Below are 22,318 nucleotides of genomic sequence, written 5' to 3' on the forward strand. Positions count from 1 at the left end.
TGCCGTGCGACGGCGCCAGCAGCGTCTGGAAGATCTCGCAGCTGGCACGCGTCACAATGTGTCCCTGGATCCTCAGCTGCGGATACTTCTTGGACTCCACGGTCAGCAGAAGTTTGCCGCGCGACATCAGGCGCAGATTTTGTATGGAAATGGGCGAGGACAGCTCCAGCACATTGATCTCGGCCGATGGCTTGCGCACACGCGACACCTCGTCCAGGATCAGTTCCTTGCGCTCCGGCAGCTCGATGCGAACACTCAGCCCGGCATCGGCATACTCCTCCACGCCAAAGATGCCATTGTAGACCAAGGTCAAGTGCATCGAGCTCGCCGCACCGCTGCTCGTCGACACAATGGCCGTGCCGCCGGCTCCGGCCAGTTGGGGATCCGTCTTGCCGTTGGTCGCCGCCGGTTCCAGCAGGGAGCTGAACAGTTCCGTCTGCAATGCCGTGTACTTGGCTATCTTGCCGGCCAGGGCCAGCTCGGCCTGGTGCTTGTTGCCCCAGAGCAGCACCACGTGGAGGCGATCGTCGCGCAGGATGCGCTTGTAGTCGCGCGGGACACGCCGCCAGACGCCGCAGATCTTGCCGGTGGCATTCTGATAGACGCTCAGGGTGCCGCTGAGGGTCGTCTCCAGCTGATGCTCCTCGAGTATATCGCCGCGATCGTCGACGAATTGTATGGCACGTGGTCGACCGATTTTCGTCGATGTATAGAATGAATAATACAGATTCTTCTTGTGGAACAGGAAACGAGCGGTGGCCACGATATTCTGTGGATTGTATGTCGTGTACATGGACTTCATTTCCTCGCCCTTCAGGAAGTACGATGTGCGACCCGTTAGCAGCGCAGCGTAATCTGTGAATTGAAAAGGGAAGCAATGACTATTGTGAATGGGAAACACTAAATGGAATGAATGAGCGTATGAATGAATGAATTACTGAGCGTGAGTGTGACTGTGAGTGTGCACAACTAGCACCTTCCAGAGTTACATGGAAGTCGGCAGTCACCTGCTGTGCGGCTATGACACCTACTGTTCTATGGTAACTCGACACCCTCCATAGCCAGCGGCCTGAAAATTTGTACAGCTGCTGCTGAAGGCCACAGACTGAACATATATTGAAATCAGTTAGATCGGCCAACTATATCTTATTATAATGGCTAATATATAAGTGTATTTTAAGAGAGAGATTTAACATTTGTTTCTATGATTTCATCTTCATAATGAATAGCTCGTTATCGTTATCTTTATGCTCAGATAGTTGCTTAGATTTCTATAGATTTTCACTTACGTTTCATGTTGCGCTCCTCTTCCTCGCTGGGCACTGGCACATCCGAAGCAGCATCCGTATCTGTAAGACAATAAGAAGAAGAAGGTTAGCCAAAATGGTCTACTTAAATGGAATTTAGATAGCAACAAATAGCATCAAAGGGTCCCGCAATGAATGCAATGTATGAATGAATCTGAATAAAAGAAAAGAAATACACAAGCACACACGCACACACACACACACACACACATGCACATACACACAGGTAGAGCGGATCCGTTGGTCTGCCCAGGTGGCATTCATTAATCGTGCATAAATTGAGCAGGTAGAACCAAAACAGAAAACTAGTCGAAAGGAATTCCTAGAAATTCACACAGCGAGTGCCAGGCAAATGCGGCGTGAAAGTAGGTGGACATATCTGGGATGTGACAGCACACACACTTACACACACACACACGCACATGTAGAGAGTTTGCTTGATTGACAGCAGCTTCGTTAGAAGCCGCTGCTGCAAAGCTGATTAAAAGCAGAACAAAAAAACAAAAATAAAATAAAAACGGCTAAAAAAAAGGCTAAGGCTGAAGCTGAAGTCGAGGCTGTAGCTGCATCGGAATTCCATTTCACGCACACAGGCGCAGCGCTTAAGCCGCAAAAAAGCAAAGAAGCAGAGACACTGAAAAAATACACACACAGAGCTACACACACACACACGCAGAGGCACACACACACTTCAGCTTCTTCTTGCCGCATAATGAAGGGCGACAAATCTGACACCTTGTATAGCATTTTATTGAGCCGAGGCCGCAGTGGCGTGGGGGAGGGGGAGGGGCTGCGAGGGGCTAGGCCAGGCAGGCCAAGAGCACGCTGCGGTTGCGCGCCGTATATCTGCATGTGTGTGTGTGTGTGTGTGAGCTGCTGTTGCCTTCCAATGTCGTCGTTTGGCTGTCCGATCTTATCGCCTGATCTTAATACGAGCCACTTCTGACCGAAGCCGAAGCCCAACTCTGCCCTCCAAGCTGTCCGCCGTCCACTACCCGCTGCCCGCTGCCCGCTGCCCACTCTCTTTGTCTTGTGCTCTTTGCTGCTCTGCTGCCTTTTCTTCTGCTTCTTCTTCTTCTTTTTTCAATTTGACGCGTCGTCTGCATCGCATTCTTTAGCTTATTGGCAGAGCAGAGCCAGCAGATCCTGCCATTCGCCAGGCAATTCCTGCTGAATTCGCCTTCGTCCTCCCTCTCCCACCCCCCTTCTCGCCCTCTCGCTCTCTCTCTCTCACCTGCCCTTGACTCGCGCTTGCTTCCCATTGCAGATGAATGAATTTCGTTTCGTTTCGTTTCATTTTTATGCCGTGTGTGGCTTTCAATGCTGTTTCTGTTGTTGTTGTTGTTGTTGTTATTTGGGTCTTGCTGCCGCTGCTTGGCCGTTTTTGTAAGCCAAGATAAATGAGTTTTGGTGCGCACAAAGACGACGACACGTTGCCCATCATGACAGTGGGAACAGAACGAACGTGCGACGCTGACGCTGACGCAGACGCTGACGCTGACGGCGGGGAGCTGAGGAGTCAAGCCGAAGCCGACAAAGCCACAGGGCTAAGACAAACGACACCTTCGGCCATTGAGTCAACGCTTTGGTATGCTGTGAGCCGGTCAGTCCCCCCCCCCCCTCCTCCTCCCTTCCCTGCTTACCCCCGCCCCCAGTGGCTCATTAACCAAAAGAAAAAAAAAAAACAGAACCAATAATAAAACAGTTTTGAAAGTGTTTTTTCAAATGATCTAGCTGAATGGGGCATTTACTTATGTAGATCTCACAACCAGCTACACAGACGGCAGAGCCTAACTGATTGCTGATTGGATTGGATTGGTTTGGATGGCAACTGTTGTGGTTGGGGTTGCGGCTTCGGCTGTGGTTGTGGTTGCGACTGTGGTTGACTTGCTTCCATAGAATTTCAAACGTTGTGTGTGGCTCAAGAGCTTTGACGATTTGTTATTGTGGTAGAGACTGAGTGAGGGAAAGGGAGTGAGAGAGAGAGAGAGAGAGAGATACAGAGGGAGGTAGACGGAACTGAGTAAACATTTAAGCGAAGGCAAAGGACCTTTGATGGAGGGAGAGAGAGATAAAGAGAGATGAAGTGAAAGAGAGAGAGAAAGAGAGAGAGAGAGAAAGAGAGTGATAAAAAGAGAGAAAGAGAGAGCGATAGAGAGAGATAAAATGAGGGAGGCGGCGATAAGAGAGAGAGAGAGAGACCGGAGTTTGTCTTGTATCGTAGTCAAAGCTCATTTTTCCATAAGAGATCAGAAAGTTTACAAGGACTAATAGCAAAAGCTCAGAAAGGGAGCTTTCAGTATGGAAAGACAAGACAAGATTTGCAATACTAAATAAATAATAAGGAAGCTTTCTTAGACAAAGCCTTATTCATAGAGAGTGAGAGAGGGAGAGAGAGCTTTTGTGCTTTAAGAAAGCAGCCTAGAAGAGGCATTCAGGAGGCAAGCGCCTAGACGATAAATTGTGTGATCCTGTTTAACCCAAATGTCAAAGCACACACACACACACGTATCTCCCTGGCAGTGGATAAACAATCTAAATGGGATCTCGTGCAGCAGCGTCTCTTTTTTATTTTTTTTAATAGACAGTTCCGTTTTTTTTTCGATGCCGTTTTGCGATAAAGATAAAGTTGAAAATTTTATTAGCCCCGGCACACACATACACACACATGGAGAGATCAATATCGTGTATGTGTGTGTGTCCTGCCTACAAAGTTGGAGTCGGGATCGATTTTGGGTTCGTTTCGGGTTTAGCCATAAAATGCACTAAAAAAGGAAACGCGCAACCACAAAAGATGTCATCAACTTAAATTGTCAGCTACTAATGGGCACTGCGAAGCGAAAGAGATGGCAACAGAGGGAGAGAGAGAGAGAGATAGAGAGAGAGAGAGAGGAGCTGGAGTTTTGAAGATGTGGACAGTTGTGGCAGTTGGTCTTATCGCCGACTTCGATGCCAAACGATCGATCGAAACGATCTCGAAAAGCAACGATTGACGTTGAAAAAGGCATTCGACATTAACTTTTATTGTGTCTACCTGGTTAAATGTGACCATAACATGGACATGGACATGACGCGCGCTCTCTCCCTCCCTCTCTCTCTCTCTCTCTCTCTCTCTTTATCAGTCTCGATCGCCTGCTGTCGGCTGGCAACACGATCGCCCGCTGTGGCAAATGAGATAATTTAATAAGCGTTAAAATGCTCGAGTTATGTCATTATAAAAATAACGAAAAAATGCATAAATTAATGCGCCTGGAATGCGCCAGAGAAAATGACAAAGGCAACGACGCTGATGAAGACGAAGAAGTGGAAGAATAAGAAGTAGAAGCAGCAGCAGCAGCAGCAGCAGCAGCAGCAGTGAAACGATCAAGCGTCGGGCTTGGCTCAGGCTCTATTTGAGGCCTGCGGGCAACGGCGACCAAAAATGGGTAACAGCATTTTGTGGCAGATGCAGCGCAACTGCAACTAAACTTGGCCAAAGCAGCTGCTATACATATAAGCACACACACACACACTCGTATATATACCTGCACAAAAGCGGGCTAGACCAAGTTAGGCGAACAAAAAAAAAGTATATATATATATATATAAAATAACTTTGGTAAATCAAAAGCAAAGCCTGCTGCTGCTGCTGCGGCTGCTGTTGCAAGTTGTTGTTGTTAAATATTTTTACAATAGCTGCGTGAGCGTTGCCTGCTTGGGGGAGGGGTGAGTGTGTGGGGGAGGGGTGGCTCATGCAGCATGTGGCAAGCAGCGAGCCAAGTTGGGGCCGCGCCCGTGCCTTCTAACTATTTATGGCAAACGAGTTGCCAACGTAGCCAAACAGGCAGCAACAGCAGCAGCAGCAACAGTTTCTGTTGCAATTTGACGTGGCAGCAATTTAAGCCAACTCTGTGCAGCATAACCTCAGCCACGCCCCCCGTTTGCCTAGCAGCCCACTCTCGCCCTCTCGCCCTACCGCCCTACCGCCCTGCTGCCTAGCCATCTAGCCATCTAGCCATCTCTCTCCCTCTGTCTGCTTTGCCGCTCCGGCATATAAAAGTGAAATCTTTCTCGTCAACCGAGGCAACGCGCCAAAGGTCAACGGCTTTGCATAAGCAAATGAAAAATTGCCGCAAAACGGAAACTAATGATGTGCTGCAGCAACTGGCAGCAGCAACTTGCAGCAACTAGCAGCAGCAGCAGCAACAACAACAACAGCAGCAGCAGCAACAGCAGCAGCAGCAACAGCAGCAGCAGTTGCAACCAGTTTCCATGCCACACAGCGGCAGCAACTGGGAGACTTGCGACTGGAATTTAGCCACAGCACTTGGCTTGATTATGTGAAAAATGTCACACACACACACACACTCATACTCTCGCACACAGCGCAACTTTCCTCATAAGTTTTTCTAATTATGAATTCAATTCATGCAGAAAATTAGCAAAAGCCAAAGAAATGCCTTATGATTCAGTCGCTGTTTGTTGTGTGTTGTGCGTGTGTGTAGGAGTATGCATGTGTATGCGTGTGTGTGTGTGTGCTGCATGCCCATAAGCATGCTTAAGCTTTAAGGCCACTTGGGAGTTGGCAAACAAAAAAAAAACTCCAAAGAGGCAAAACAAATTCTTCATCATTTGGAAGTCAAGTTCCGACAGCGTTGCCAGATAGCTGTAAGAGCAACTTCAAGGATTCCCGGAAGAGAAGGGAAGAAATAAGTTATGTAAGTGATAGTCAGCGGCGTTGCCACTTCGGATGCTGCCACTGTGCTAAGCTGTAATTGAATATATTATACAGAGAATGTTGCCACCTGGTTAAAAGCTTTGGATATGATATATGAAATTGAACTACTGCAATCAGTAGCTTGGCTTTTCTTTCGCTATTAGACTAGACATATCAAAGGCTGCTAGATGTGAAGACAGTGTTGCCAGATCGTTGCAGCTTGAGCCTTTACTTGAGTTTACTGTAGGCTTTTGGCTATCTGCCCCCAATTTTGCAAATCTATTGAGCTGCTTATTTCAGACTTTAGCTATGCGTCTGCCTCTATCGCTCTCTCTCTCTCTTTCTCCTTTAATATGTTGTTGACTTGAATGATCAGGCATCATTGGAATCCGTTCGGTTTAATGTGGCACGTGTGTTTCCCCAGCGAATACTCAGACCCCTCAACAACAATAATACCAAAAAAAAAAAAAAAAAAAAAACAAATGTGAAAAGTAGCCCAATTTCCAGCTCTGCCCCAACCCCTCTCCAGCCCCTCACGCCGCCGCCTCCTTCCCCCATATTGAGACATGGCAAAAATGTTCATAGCCATATATTCCCCATGGTCTTGTCGCATGATATACACCCCCAGCCCGCTCTCTACACAAGTGGAGGCTGATATAAAATAAATTGTGAAAAAAAAAAAAACAAACAAGAAAAAACATTGAAGAACATCGAACAACATGCAAAAGTCGAAAGCAACAATAAATAAATGCAGAGATGGTCAAAAAAAAAAAAAAAATTGGATATAACATACATCATGTGCGTGTTGGTGTGTGTGTGTACTAAGTATAGATTGGAATATGATGTTGTATATAAGACTATATGTATATACATATTATATATAGTATGCGATATTGGGGCGACAACAGAGCGAACCAAATGGCATAAAAAAGAATTATAAATTGCGTAGCGCTGACCTTCAATTCGGGCCAAGTAATTTTTCATAAACAATTTACGCGTTTCGAACTATTCCACTACATATGTCTATATCCATGTATCTGTCTGTCTGTATATATATGTACATATATATAAATATATCTATATATTATATTATATTATATTGGTCTATATAGTATTTGGCTTTTTTTTTTTTCTTCTTCGCTCGTTTTTATGGTCTACGTCGCGTTGAAAAGTGTTGTACAGCTGCGTTTGCTGCTACGCTTAATTATTCATAGATATATGATCTATAGATGAGCTATATATACCCATATATATTTGTGTATAGTCAGCCTTTTATATGTCTCAGAGACAACACATAATCCTATTCAATATTCATCTCGATGTCTTTTCGCTTTTTTATTATGCGTAACAAACAATTGCATGTGTCAAAATATTGAGATATTTTGCAGATTTATAGATAGGCATATATATAGCGATATATATAGATCTTTATAGCTCTCTCTCCCTCTCACTCTATGTATAGTGTTTGCAGAAGCGCTCCCTGCGCTCTATGATTCATTTGCTTGGCATGATTTTGTTTGAGTTACGCATAGTTTGGTTTCTATGCCATCTAGATGATATGATATCTATGAAAAGCTTTATGTACAACTTACCGTTACGATCGCCTGGACAGGTCTTGCAGCATTTGCCAGGCAATGAGATGGGATCATCGCATTTAGCCGGCGGGCATTCGTTCTTGATGTTGCGACACTGAACGCGTGCAACAATGCGACGCTTCTTGGGTATCTGAAATGTGAAAATAGAGAGGTTGGGGATTATAATTGATGGATGATCAGGAGGATAATGAAAAACACCTATATCTATAGTGAAGGTCAATACAGAATATTGCAGTTATATCTATCTATCTGTATATCTGTAGATAGTAATGCATTTTTATTTATAGAGAATACTTTTGATAGCACTAAGTAATTTGTTATATAATCTTATGAAATCTTACAAAAGGGCAGTTCAGAATCATATTCAAATAACCCAAGGGAAAATATAGATTATAATATATAGACTTGGATGAAACTTTTTGAGAGTCAAAAGTCTTCTATGAATACATAAGTACATACTGCAGCTATGAGGAAGATAGTAAAGTAATATGTGTTGGATTGTAAAACTATAGCATCCTGAGGAGCTCTTCTTCCCTTCCTCTCGCCTTCCCTCTCTCTCTCTCTCTCTCTCTGACTCCCGCATACTCCCCTAATGTTAATTCTCTCCTGGAGAATACTAAATAAATTCTATGCACTTGTTTGTTTGTGTTTTGATTTTCTGTCTCGTTTCGCTCGCTCTCTGATTGTAGCTCATTAGTTATGCTGAGTGGATGGGCAATGTGTCACTTCTGTCTGGTTTGTGCCATTATTGTGTATTTTATTTATTTTTTTATTTACTTTTTATATAATTTTTGTAGCCACAAAATTAATTAGCGCTGCCATTCGCATAGCTGAAAACTGACTCAAAGTCGCTTGTCTCTTCTTTATTATGATTGTTTTTCATTTTAATTTTCATCAGTCTCTCTCTCTGGCTATCTCCTTATCAAATACCCTGTAATTGACGTGCATTATGATGTGTGACTAAGCTGAGCGAGCATAACAATTTTTAGCTATATAAAATAGATGCCCTATCCCCAGCCAACTGAAGGAACTCAGCTGCTCGAGCAGTTAGAGACCTTCACTATGTTCTCAACTCTCAACTCAATTGAGAGTTACCAAAGAGAGATACTTCCATAGATACCAGCTGTACAGGGTATTGTTTAGTCTTCCCTGGCATTGCATCATGCTGCATTGCCATCTCTTTCGCACTGTCGCGTCGCCTGCCTTAAAATTAGAACTAAATCAAGCTGCGATTTTCTTAATATAAATATCTGAATATATTTATAATTCCCATGTTTATTTTTTTCCATTTTGCTGTCCCCGACTTTTTATTAATTCATTTTTGATCTGCGCGAATCTGATGAGAGTTTTTTTTTTTTTTTTGTCATTTCATTTTTTGTTGTTGTCATCTTTTGATGTTTATATGAATTTCTTGTTGATTTTTATGGGGACGAGACACAACGTTGTTGCTTTTAATGGACGCCATCCCAGAGTTCTTACAGAAGCAGTCAGTAGGAATTATTTTATGATCTGGCTCGTTTATAACGCTTGCAGCCACATAAATAATAATTAATTAATACACACAGTTCACTAAAAGACGATGAACAGCACCAAAAACACGACACAATATACGGCTTCATAAAAAATTTCAATTACTTGGGGAAAAGGGAACAGATAAGGCCCCGCGACCTCCTTATCTAGTCTGTCTGGGAGTGAGGGCTAAGCAGGTGAGATGTTTGCAATTAGCCAATGAGAGGCAAGACACTGGAATGGGAGAAGTTTTGCTTGGTTTGCGAACTAGTTGGTTCCCTTTGGAGCTAGCTCACTCAAGCAAGAATACAAAAATAAACTAGTTCATGACAGAAGCAAAGCTAGCAATTTTGCTTAAAGGAATTACAAATTTAAGAGGCAAGTGAAAAATCTATACATTTTGAACTAGTTCTCCTGATACTTAACTAGTTCATGTTAGAGCCGTAGTACGCCTGCTAAAGGATGAAGCCTGGAAGGAGTTTAGCTCTAATAGAGCTGAAGCTGAAGAAATCAAAGAAGCTTAGATTCAGGTGATTCTTTGGAATATATGAATATAAATATGCACATAAAATCTTCATTGATATATGCATATATTTATACATTTGTTCATATAATCTTTATATAATAAAAGCTGCGATTGTTCCGCTGATTGTGTTTTTAATGTGTCGCCTGGGCCAGAGCAGCTTAAAAGCAAAACTCTACTCCAACCTCAGCTTCGGCCGATGCCTCTACTGCACACACCCCCTCTCTAGCTTCACGCCCCTATTAGTGTACGCCTGTGTGTTTTTTTTTTGCATTTCGTTCAATGCAAAAATTCTCTTTGCGTAATTTAATCAACAGCATCGAAAGAACAAAACGAGCGCAATGTGAAATTTGTTGTTTTTGCTTCTTCGGTGCTTTGCTTAGTTTCAAGTTTTGGCAATGCCTCAGAGAGAGGGATATATATATAATATACACCTATATGTATATATATTTATTTATACATATTTATATATATATTGCGCTGCTTGTACCGACTTTCAAATCAATATTAATCATGCGTTCAAATCCCATAAATTATGCTGCATGCGACTACAACTACCCAAGTCTAACCCAAGTCAGAATACATTTTTCTTTATCTCTTTTCATTTTTCTATCTTTGCTATTATTTTTATATATATATATATATATATTATTTTTTTTTTTTTGGCAAACTTTGTTGTTGTTTGTTTGTTGTTGCTTGTAGCAAATGTCGACGCTCATTAGTCAATTAGTTGGCCGCCTATAGCTGACTTGCCTCAATTTGTTTGGCCACATGGCCCCAAAATACAGAGCAAAGGAAAAACAACATTATCTTTATCTACAGCATTCTTCTATTGCATTTTGCACTAATTGAAAGACGAATCTTAATTAGAGAGATAATGTTGAAAAGAAAATAGATAAATAAAAGCTGCAAAGCAGCTGAAAGCTCACTTAATTGTGCACGACTACTGATAAAGATCCTCTGGATAGGTTTAGTGAGCTGAAAGCTGCTTAATTGGCAGGAACTTTAAAGCTTAAAGCTGCTTGAATTTCTTTGTCCTGCTGCACTAAAGCTTTGCTATATTTTAAAGTCAAGCTTAAAGCTACTATATCCTTTGTATTCTTTGTAGTCTCTATAGACTGTTCTTTCTACTTCTTTAGTGCTTCTCATTTCATAATGACTCAAACTTAATTTGGATTGAAATTGAATCGAGTGAGTTTTAATTGTACTTACCGAAACGCATTCACATTTGATGCAATACATGACGCCAAATGGTGGTCCCAGATCCGCATACCAGGTGGAGCCCAATTCGCGTAGAACCTTGCCGAACTGGCATTCCGTGACTGAAACGAGAAACGTAAAAGCGTGAGAAATGGAAAAATTATGAAAATGCAATTTGCTATAAAAAGTTTATAGCCTATAAATATGGCAAATAGATTCTATATATGCTATTAATATATTATATTTTTATCTATATGTATATATATATAGAGGTATATAGAGAGAGATAGGTATTTTGGCTCTGCCGATTTGGCTGCGGGACTTGTGGCGCCAGCTAATTGCATTTGCCCATATTTGAAATTAGTCAATGCCTGAGCGCTTTGTCTATAGCCTATATATAGCCCGGGTGCCAGGATTGTGGGCGAGGGGGCGTGGCCGGGGCAAATGGTGTCGTCTAGCGGAGGCAAATGTGGCTGGCGCCAGCATTGGCGGCGCTTCCGGCAAACGTTTTCAATCATCAAATGCGCAAAGTAGCGGGAAAAGCGCTAAAAAGAAATGCCAAAAGCGGCTAATGGCAGCAAAGACAATTTTGATCAGCTAACAACAAAAACAGCTAATAGAGCTCAATAGAAACTTTTATTTAGCCATTTTCCAGCGTAAGCCAAAATAAAAGCTAAAAGAACTCGGCTGGTAAAGGCTAAAAAAGTAGCTAAACGAAACAGTAACTGTTGCCAAGTGTTTTTTAGCTAAGCCTTTTCTTTAGATATTTTTCAGCTGCAACTGGCGCCAACAAGTGTCAAAATTTTTTCTTTAGCGGCTTTTTTCCCCTCTGCTTGTTGTTGTTGTTGTTGCTGTTAATTGGCCGAGCCACTAAAATCGTTATGCAAATCGGCGCAGCACGTTTAATTATTAATATATTTTAATTACCCACAGAGCCACAGCCACAAAATAGCAACAACAAAAAGGCCGATAAATAAATAAGCATGGGGAAAAGGCTAAATTACAAATGCTAAAACTTTAAACTCTTTGGCGCCACACATCGAACGATGCCGCCGAACAACCCATAAAAATAGCAAAAAAAAAAAAGCCAAAAAAAAAAAAAAAAAAATTTAAAAACTCAAGCAAATGCGAATGCAGGTATACGACCGGCAGATACCCTAGATAAGCTACACTTCTATTAAGTAAGTTCGACTTGCACCAGCTATGTAGCAAATGCGATCAAAGCTGGGGAAAAATATTCTAGAAAGCTGCACTAATGGATACCCTAGCTTATAGAGGTTGCCCCATATCAATAGCATAAAAACGCACGACTAGTAAATACCCTAGACACTGCCAAGCAACTGGAATTCAATTGATGCTGGATCATTTTAGCTTGTATTGAAATGTGTGCGCTTTGTGCTTTTTACAGGGTATTTTGTAGATGGTATGTGAGTAGAGTAGAGTAGAGCAATAAAAATATTATATGATAATGGTTTTTGGACTGCTGCTGTTGCCCTAATATATATTATAAGCTTAGAGGGTATTAGTGTTGTGTAAACGCCCAAGCTGCCTCTCTCTCTCTCTGTCTCATTCTTAACATTGTTTTTTTTTTTTCCTGTCAGCTAGTCTCAGTCTTGAATCAGAGGCAATGACAAACACCTAATTAGCCAAATACAATAACTAGTTAAGGGCACGGCGGGTGTGTCTAAACGCCCACCCCAAGCTAAGAGGAAGCGCAACGACTATAAGGATACCCTATAAGTCACTACACATTCATATGTATGCGTGAAGTTGAAGCTGTGAATCTAATCTGTGTAGACGTCCACAGAGGTTTCTCAGAGAGTGATATATGGGACAGTTGGCATTAGAGATAGTTGGCTGAAAGTTAGCTTTCTTTTTGGCTGTTTTTACAATTGGTACCAGCTAATATGCCCAATCGTTACGCCTGGGCAGGGTATGTGAGAACAATCAGAGTAGTAGAGTAATCGAACAGCAACAACAACAACTACATCATCAGCAACAAATTGAAAACAAGCTGAGGCGGCATTGCCCGACATGGCGTATACGTGATAAGTGGCGCTAACGACGCGCGACGTTTATCAAGTGTGCGCGGCCTTATTATAATTCTCTGCTTCTGCTGCTGTTTCTACTCTCTGCTGTTGCTGTTGTTGCCGTTGTTGTAGTTGTAGTTGTTTGTTTTATTTTTCATTTGGCGCCAGCTTTATTTGCGTGCGAAAATAAAGAAACATAAAATTGAAATGCAAGCAAAATACAAACAACAAAAATACAAAAAAAAAAAAAAAAAAAAAAAAAAAATAGCCAAACAATAGAAAAATAATCATAGAAGACAAAAAACACAGACAGACACACACATACATATATGTATATATGTATATGTATGTATGCCAAATTGTAGCTCAAAACAAGTTGACTTTGGTTTCCAGCTCGAGTCCAAACATTGTTGAGCAACAAAAGGCAGCAGCATTTGGCTAAATATGTTGCCAAGCTCAGGCTGCACTTGAAGCCAGCCATATGTCATGTGTATTGGCAACAAACTATATATACATATGTATATATTGTATGTATGTATATTCATGCCCATTTTAGTCAGTTTTCTTGTTGTCATTCCTTGCGCAATTTGAAAATTTCATTTATTTTTGGGCCCGCGCCGACAATATAATTGAAATTTACGTTAATTGGCGCTCGGCAATTTTTGCGCTTGATTTCACATTTCTTCTCGCCTGCCAATTCAGCGCAAAAATTGTAAATAAATTATATGTATACATTCATTTTATATATGCATAGGCTATAGATCGATCATGTGCTGGCCCAAGATGTTGCCACGCTAGCAAGTCAACAACAGCAACAATGTCAAACATTATCAACATCGTTTAGCAGCATTGCATAGCAACATGTTATGTTGCCTTAGCAACAAGCTTCAATCGTTTGCCTCTACATTGCATAGCAACAAGTTATGTTGCCTTAGCAATAAGCTTTGACCGTTTGCCTCTGCAGTCCGGCTCGAGCTTAGCAACAATTGTTGCCACGCCTTAGCAACATTCTGTGTGAGTGTTTCGGGCCAGCAACATTGTTTGCAAGCTTAGGCTGCCCTCTGCTGTTCGCAACACGAGCTTAGCAACAGGCGCGTCTGAAATTGTTGCCTAAAAATAGATTCGCTGTTCTCTGACTGCTGCAGCAATGTTGCTGCTGCCACTTCCGCTGCTCACTGCTAATGTTGCCAGGCATAATGGGCTACTTTGATTAACTGTTGTTCTTCCTGTTGCTGTTGCTGCCGTTCCGCCCCTTATTTCCGCCGCAAGAAACAGCTCATCAGCATTTGTTTACTGTGTGTGTGTGTGTGCGTGTGTGTGTGTGCAATTGTTGTTGCAATTTGTCTAGACATTTGATTAATGGGCGCAAACATTTTTGTTGTTTTTGGGCCACTTCTTTTTGTTGCTGTTGCTGTTCCAGACTATTTATTATTTGCGCCAAATTCATTCATCGATGCACAAGTTTTTGACAGCCGAAGCGTGCAACAACAATAAGAGCAAAACGAAACAAAAAAGAATGTTGAAATTTGCGCAAAACAAAAACAAAATAACAAAATTATTATTGTTCTTTTTATTGTGTTGGTGCGCAGCGTGGGCGGCACTTAACATTAACAACAACAACAAATGCATTCGGCACACACACATATTTATAGGTAAATATATATGCTATATACATATATACATATATGGATTTACATATATATATATATATATTTATACTTATATCTTCTATATAATTGTTATTTTTAATTTGAATTTAAGACGAAATGTCTAGAAATAATTTGTTGTTGTTGTTGCTGCTGTTGTTTGCCAGTGCATTGACACACAGACAAGCAACAGCAAGAAGAAGAAGAACAAGAGCAACAACAACATGAAAGTGCAGCAGAAGTAGCAGCACAAAGTAAAATGCGAAAAATTATTGAATTTTTAATGATTCCAGCTGTCTAGCTCTGTCTCTCTCTCTTCTTATCTCCCTCTGTCTCTCTCTCTCTCTCTCTCTGTCTCCCTCTTCCCTCTCCGTCTCTCTTCTCCCCCTTCGCTGAGCTCAGTCCCAGGACTTTAGAGCTTATAGAGTTCCTATTGAAGTATTCAAGCTTGAACCTAATGCTATTTAGACAAAGTTTTCCATTTGCCAACTGGACAAGCACTCTCAGGACTTAAAGCATTCATTATTTATAATCCATTCCTCTTCTTAGCTACAACAAGGTTCTCATGTGGAAATATCTTTCATTCTTTTCTTTTCTATTCTCTTCTGTTTTTTTTTTTTTTTTTTTTTTGGTTTGCTTTTGGCCCTTGGCGACAGTTTTGGTAGCATGTGTGGCATATGTCTACCTCGCCCCCCCCCCCCCCCCCCCCCCCCCCACCATCTCCCACTCTCTGCTCGTGCTGCTGCAACAAGCAACAAGCAAGAGATGAATCTTCGCACAATGTGCTAATTACAGTCAAAAGGCAGCGACAGGCATTTCAACTTCTAATAAACATTGCTCTGGCTGCCAACAACACGTGGCCCCACTGTACGTCTCTGCCTCTCCCTCTGCCTCCCGCTCACACACTGTCGCTCTCGCTCTCGCTCTCTCTCTCAGTGTGTGTTTTGTCTTGTCTTGTTGGTCATTCGTTTTAGCCAACTATAAATTCGCCTTGGTGTTGCCAAATGCGTTGCTGACTCACATGACGCAGAACCTCTGCCGCTGGCGCTGTCGCTGCTGCCGTCGCTGCTGCAGCTGACGTCGACAGCGGCGTCGCACTGGCGCAGCATTTTCTTTTGACTATTTTTTGCAGCCTACACACACACACACACACACACGCACTCTCACACGCACAGTCGCAAAGTGCTTTGCGCATACCCTGTAAAACAAGCTAAGTGAAGGGTATTAGCTAGTCGAGCACTGATTGCTATAGGCAAAAGCAATAAATGCCTCTCTAAGGTAAAAGTAAGAGCATTTCCATAAATTTAATTACTAAATGTGATATAGCTAAAGCTGAATATAATTACAGGGTATAGACTAGTCGAGCAGCTGCTGACATAAACTAAGCATAAGTGTCTAGAAGGCTAGAGAATATGTTGATCTAAACGATATTAATTTCGGGACATATACTAATCTAATTACAGGGTATTCTCTAGTCAAGCAGTTGCCTGCAATATTTGCTCTGTTCTTTTTTTTTTTTTTTATTTTTTTTTTTTGGCTGCGTGCGCTTTTAATTGAGTTAAAAGATCAGCACAAATCGGCGAATTGGTAGAAGCAGCACAAAAAGTGCACGCGAGAGAGAGAGAGAGAGGGAGAGAGTGGGAGAGATATATGGTGTATAGCTACGCTCTTCTAGTTGTTAATTTACAACATGTTATTTGTGTTTTGCGCCTTAATTAATTGTTGCAAAATAATTAGCGTAAAATGTTCATCAAATCAAATCAAAGACAAATCAAAATAGAGAAAGAGTGAGAGTGAGAGAGAGAGAGAGGGGGAGGGAGAGACAGTGAGAGAATGAGTGTGTGTGAGGGCAGATTGAACGCGTCGATTAGTCGGCTTATCGAGTTCTTGAGCCGTTTTATTATTTCGGTCTTTTTGTCTCGTTTGTCTCTGTTTGCGTTCTTCAAATTTGACAGCAACGAGTGTCGAGCTGTCAATCAATCGATGCGGGCAATCAATCAGAATCAATAGATCGATCGATCGCGGCACACAACAAAAAGTAACAGCCGCAGAAAACTAAATAAAACAATGTCAATAAATAGACTCGGAGTGTGGACAAAATTATGACGGAAGAGCCCAAATAGTAGTTCTCCTTCTCCTGCTGCTGCTTCTCCTTCTTCTTTTCTCGGTATTATATATTGATATATATCAAATATTTACCAAATATTTACAAAACTTTTCCTATAGATCATATAGTATTCATATATTTTCATTAATATGTCACCATTATCATGGTATATACCATTTAGTATTTCTAGTTTTTGAATGCATTGCTACTTAGTATTTTTTCTTAGTATATACTTCTGCTGCATTAGCATTTGGTATTTACTTCAGTTCAGTTTGTCGCCTCACTCAACCGCGTTCCACTTTATTTATTTTATAAGCAATTAAATTTATTTAAGTGCAAAGCTAACAAAAAATGTAACCTCAAACAGCAAATGCACCCATTTGTCTGCATACCCTGTAAAATAAAGCCTTGTGTAAAGCGGCTGGTTTGACTGACAGAGGAAAGAGTGAGAGTCAGAGAATGAGAGAGAGAGAGGGAGTAAGTGAGGGAGAAAGCTAGTGTACGCCAGGAATGAATATATTTTATGAATATACTACATATATATATAAATAGGATACAGTTATATATGTAATGAACAAAAAACTGGGAGAATATTTCGGGAAAATTTTGATATCTATATATTCAAGAATCCTTATAGAGATAAAGAGGTGTAAGATAAAAATCTAGAATGTAGGATATCAGCTAGTCGTGCTTTGCTCAATTTGTGTTTTGTGAACGCAACGAAATAAAGATCTCTAATGGCTGATTACGTTTTCTTTTTCTTTCCTTTGCCTTTTTTTTTTTTTTTTTTGGAGTTGCGCTGGTTGTTGAGATAATTTATGACAGACAAGCGGTAGGTGTGAGCCGGTGGGCGTGTCAAGGGGGTGCGGCAGGGCAGGCGAACCAGCCGGGAGGGTGGGGGTCAGTTGACAAACGCACTGAGGCGGCGGCGGCGGCGATGTCGTTCCCAACAAAGCAAACAAACAGCAGAGGCCGTTGGACAAACACACACACACACACACACACACATGCACACACACACGCAGAGGGCGCATGTGGAGCAATCGCCCTTAAAATTAAAAAGTGTGAAAGTAAAGAAGAAGAAAAAGTTCAAACGTGAAAAAGCCGCAAAATGTGGCGACGGCGCGTTTAAAAACGCTAGCAAAACGCGCACATTAAATACACTACAAAAAAAGGGGCTCGTTCTGCAGTTGTTGTTGGTATTGTTCTTGTTATTGTTGTTCTTATTGCGAAGCGCCTTGGCAACAACAATTGGCAAAATATTCGAAGAACAAAAAAGTCGGGAAGCATTTCAATGAGACGACAAAGTTCATGTAAAAAGTAAGACAAGCAAAGTCTAAGATGTGGAAGCAGAGGGAGAGAGACAGAGAGAGGGAGAAAAGGTTTACTCATAATGAATGACAATTGTTGGCCAATTAGCTAAACGAACAAACGATGCCATATGCTCGATCTAAAGACGATCTATATACGATATATGCAGATATATATGCAAAGACTGCTTCCGCTGTGATTTCTCAAGGATATACTTACTGTATATATAATAGAGTAGACGACTCTAGAAGGAGTCAGCAATAAAATCCTAAATTTAATTTGAACTTTGATTGAGAGAAAATCGGAGAAAATGTTTTTCAGGCGCGAAATATGATTAAAATGGCATAGCTATCGGCATAATATGGATAACTTGAAAAACTGCTAAAACTTGGCTATCTCTAATAGTCTAATAATATTGAATTTGAGCTTAAACTATGCTTTGCTTTAACAAACACTAAGCAGCATTTTATATGCACTTAACTATTTGTAAAACATATATTTAGCTTAAAAAAAAGAAGCCGCTTCAAAAAAAGAAGCTAAATGGAAGCCGCTGTGGAACGAACTCGTGTTGCCAGCGTTGCAATTATTTTAGTGTCTGTGAAATTTTGTTTAGACAATTGCGCATGAGTTGCCCCAAAAGCAGCTAATTTCCGTGCATATGTGTGTGTGTGTGTGTGTGTATGTGCGTGTGTGTGTTGGCTATTTTGGAACAGAGCTGTAAAGGCAGCTAAAGTCAGCTGAAGGCAGCTAAAGGCAACGCGTCTCTGGCCGTAAACATTTTCAATGACTATTTTTATTTATTTATTTTTTTTATTTTTCATTTGTTTTTGCTTGTCTTTTTCCGTTTTTATTTTTTTTTATTTTTAATTTTTTCGATTTTTTTTGTTGTTGTTGGTTTTTGTTTTTGTTTTTGGTTTTAGTTTTGCATTTTTGCTCATTTACAAAGCAAATCACGCGACTGCGAGTTGCCCCCGTCGCAGATGTCGTCAAGAGTTCAGACGGCAAAAACAATGCTAAAAGAAGATTGTTGTTACTGTTGCTGTTGTTGTAGCTGTTGTTGTTGCTGGCTAATTTTAAATGCGCTGATAAGTTGCACAAATATTCTAAGGATGTGTGTCTCGTGGCTGAGCAGTGGAAGGTGGCAGCTGGGCGGTGGGTGTGGGCTCTAGTTTGCTGATGACGTTGATGCTGATGACGATGATGACGATGATGATGATCGCTGCAGCTGCAATGAATGAGACTGCAGCGGCAGAAGCAGCAGCACGCGACTCATTGCTCAAGAAATCAAAGAAGGAAAATACTTTGTAGATCTGTGCAGATCTGGTAGAGCAAAAGCTCTCAGTGGAACGTAAGCACAGAACAGAGCTTTAAACTGGTAAAAAGATAATGCATCTATAAGGAGATTCCCACAAATAGAAAATAGCACAACAGACACATAATACCCCTTAATAAATCTACGCGAATGCATCAACTGATTTTACTTTACTCTACTTCAACTTGACTAAAATGGCTATAAAAAAGCTAAAAAATTGTTCTGTGCAAACTATATAGATATGAATATATTTGCCATAATTTTCAATATCTATGTATAGTGAGCCCTTTGGCGGCGCTTTTGGCTAACAGTGATGCGCAAGCGGCAGACGGGCGGGCGGTCATGGCAGATTAACTGTTTGTGCTAATTGAATGGCTGGAAAATGTAGCTGAAACCAGAACGAAGCTGCCAATCAAAGGCGATTTCTCGATTGATTTGCATTCATTCCCGCTAATTCCGGCCAAAAACTATAAAAGAAAAAACGGCCAGCTCACACACCCACTCTGCCTCTCTCTCCCTCTCCCTCCCTTCCTCGCTTGCTCTCTCACTCAAACGGAAATGTGCAACAGCCAAAAAAAAAAAAAAAAAAAAAGCCAGCCCACGAAGCTGTGAAGCGTAGCTGTATCTTATTTGCCTACGCTGCAGCCGCAAATACAACAAAAAAAAGTCAAATTAATTAACACACACACAGACACACACCTTGTGCTTTGGCTCTTTTCTAGCTAGAGCTGGCTTCTCCTTGGGCTGGGTGGGCGAGCCGCACAGCCCCAACGAGCTCGTAACCGAAATTCGACTTCGAATTCGAGCTAGAAAAGAGCAACAACAACAACTACAACAAAAACAGAAAACAAACTCTCTGCTGCAATTTGACACCTTGTGGGCATTAAGTGCTTCCTCTGCCCACACGCGACTCCAGCGAATTGCGACGCAGTCGCTGCCGCTGCCGCTGCTGGCGGCTGGCGGCGATTTGGCGATTGCGGCGAAACTGGCGACGCCTCGTCTCCAAGCCAAAAAAGGCTGCAATTGGGTGCTTTTGTTGCTGTTGTTGTTGTTGCTGTTGCTGTTGTCGCTGCCGGCAACAAATTGGTTGCATTTCGTTTTCGACTGCCTGACATGCAACTGACAGTGACGTCGACGGCGGCGCCGACGCCGACGCTGACGCCGGCTGTTGGCTCAATCGTGTTGTTTTTTTTTTTTTGGGTCCCTGTCGCCCGACAGCCACAAATTCAGCCTGAAGAAAGCAACAAAAGCCGAAACTTAAACACCCTAAGCAGCTTAGCGAAAACTAGCTAGTTTTTTAGCTAGCTTTACGGCCAAGATATATAGCTCTAACTTTGTATAAATTACGGGTAAACTTAAAGCTAGTTTTTTCTCTTTGACAAGCATTGCAGCTAAAAGAAAATCTTAGGTAGTTAGTTTTTCACCCAACTGACTTAAAGCTAAATATATAGATGTTTTTGGTTAGCTTTTTAGCTATATAGTTAAGATATATATGTATACTCATACAATGAAAGCTTGTATAGTCTTAGCTGTATAAACTTTCCTAGCCATATATTATATTTTTCTCAACTTTTTTGTATCCTCTCTATATATCTAGCTTCAGATTTCTCCTGACAGCTGTTTTTAGCCCTTTTCTTGGCTTTCTGTGCAGTTATCCCGAGACAAAGCAGTTTTTAGCAGTTTTTTCTTTCTCTCTCTTTAACTTCATATACCGCTATATCTGTCTACCTCTGTTACAACTCCCTCATAACTAAGCCCTGTTTAATTTCGTTTAGCTTTTTTTCAAACCCTATATTATAAACGCGCGAAAAAAACTTTTAGCCTAGGCCAGTCACATATTTCCTCTGCAAATGCGGGTATCTTAAGTCAGTTGCGGCTGCGGCTGCTGCTGATGCAAAAAGGCTAAAAAAAAGGCAGATTTGGCGTCTGACAGACGGCGCGTCGTGGCTGTTGGCTGTTGGGACTTAACGTGTTTCGTTTTTTTTTTCAGCTCTTTTATTTTTGTTTTTGTTTTGTTTTTGGCTTTTTTCATGTGCTTCGCATTCGTATTCGTTTTTCGTTAAAGATCATGGATATGTTTGCCGAGATGCCAAACGGCATCGCGTTCGCCCTCCCTCTGCCCCCGCTCGCTCTGGCTCTCCCTTCTTGCTGTCTTTGTCTGTCTGTTTGTCTGTCGTTGTCTCGTTTGCTGCTTTACGTAGGCACATCTTGATTTTCGTTGTTGTTGTTGTTGTTGCTGCTGCTGCTGTTGTTGTTGTTGTCTTTTACACGCATTCATTAAAAATAAGTTAACAACTTTTTAACACCTAACTGGGCGGCAGACAGTTGAATAAATGAATTATGCTGACGAATGGCGAATGCTGTGTGCGAGAGAGACAGACAGAGACAGAAAGACAGACAGACAGAGAGGGGCTGAAGAGGTAGCTCAGCTGCTGTAGGCAACGTCGTAGGCAGCCCCACCGTCCGGTCTTTCAAAGGGGGCCAGCAGCCGCAGCCGCAGCCGCAGCAGCAGCGCTTGTTAATCAGCTAAATTAAATGCGAAATGAACAAAACGAATTGGTAGTTAGTAGTAGGTCTCCCCTACCGCACCCCCTTTCGGTCCCACGAAGACGAAAAAAAAACGTGCGTGGTTTTTGATGTTTGATTAGCCCAATCTGTTGGCGGCGGCGCCGTCGCTTGCCGCACTTACCTCTAGCCAAAATGAAGGCTAAAAGAGAACAGCTAAAATTTGGTGTGCGTGCGTGCGTGCGTGTGTGTGTGTGTGTGTGTGTGTATGCGTTGGATTTTCATTCATTAAAAAAAATCATGTTTAGTGTGTTGGTGGGATTTGCCGTTGAACGAATTTGTAGTCAATCGAAAGGTGGCTACAACTCCACTACTACGCTCTAGTGTCTGTATATATGTATGTATGTATAACGACTAAATTATGCTGAGCTTTTAATTAGCACTCGGTAAACTCTATTTGGAGTGGGCGCTATGTTGGCCCATTGATGGATATTGTTGCTGTTGCTGTTGCCGTTGCTATTGCTTAAGCTTATGTCTTATGCTGGCCCATTGCACTGGGTATAAAAATTTAATGAGC

At 41.7% G+C, this 22,318-nt stretch overlaps 1 protein-coding gene across 2 annotated transcripts in view; it reads right to left on the reverse strand.

Annotated features, from left to right (window-relative positions):
• The window catches only part of sog (chordin short gastrulation), a 37,294-nt gene that overhangs the window by 2,362 nt on the left and 12,614 nt on the right, over positions 1-22,318 (reverse strand). For both annotated transcript variants that reach the window (XM_089476193.1, XM_089476192.1), the window contains exons 3-6: positions 10,843-10,952; positions 7,596-7,728; positions 1,290-1,349; positions 1-855 (exon numbers count right to left, since the gene is read on the reverse strand). The exon at positions 1-855 is cut by the window's left edge and continues 1,472 nt beyond it. In XM_089476193.1, the coding sequence (XP_089332319.1) occupies positions 1-855; positions 1,290-1,349; positions 7,596-7,728; positions 10,843-10,952 (1,158 nt within the window). The remainder of the gene's footprint in view (positions 856-1,289; positions 1,350-7,595; positions 7,729-10,842; positions 10,953-22,318) is intronic.

The sequence above is a fragment of the Drosophila arizonae genome, chromosome X (genome assembly GCF_054131065.1).
Source record: "Drosophila arizonae isolate 15081-1271.41 chromosome X, UAZ_ARI_1.0, whole genome shotgun sequence".
Lineage (NCBI taxonomy): Eukaryota > Metazoa > Arthropoda > Insecta > Diptera > Drosophilidae > Drosophila > Drosophila arizonae.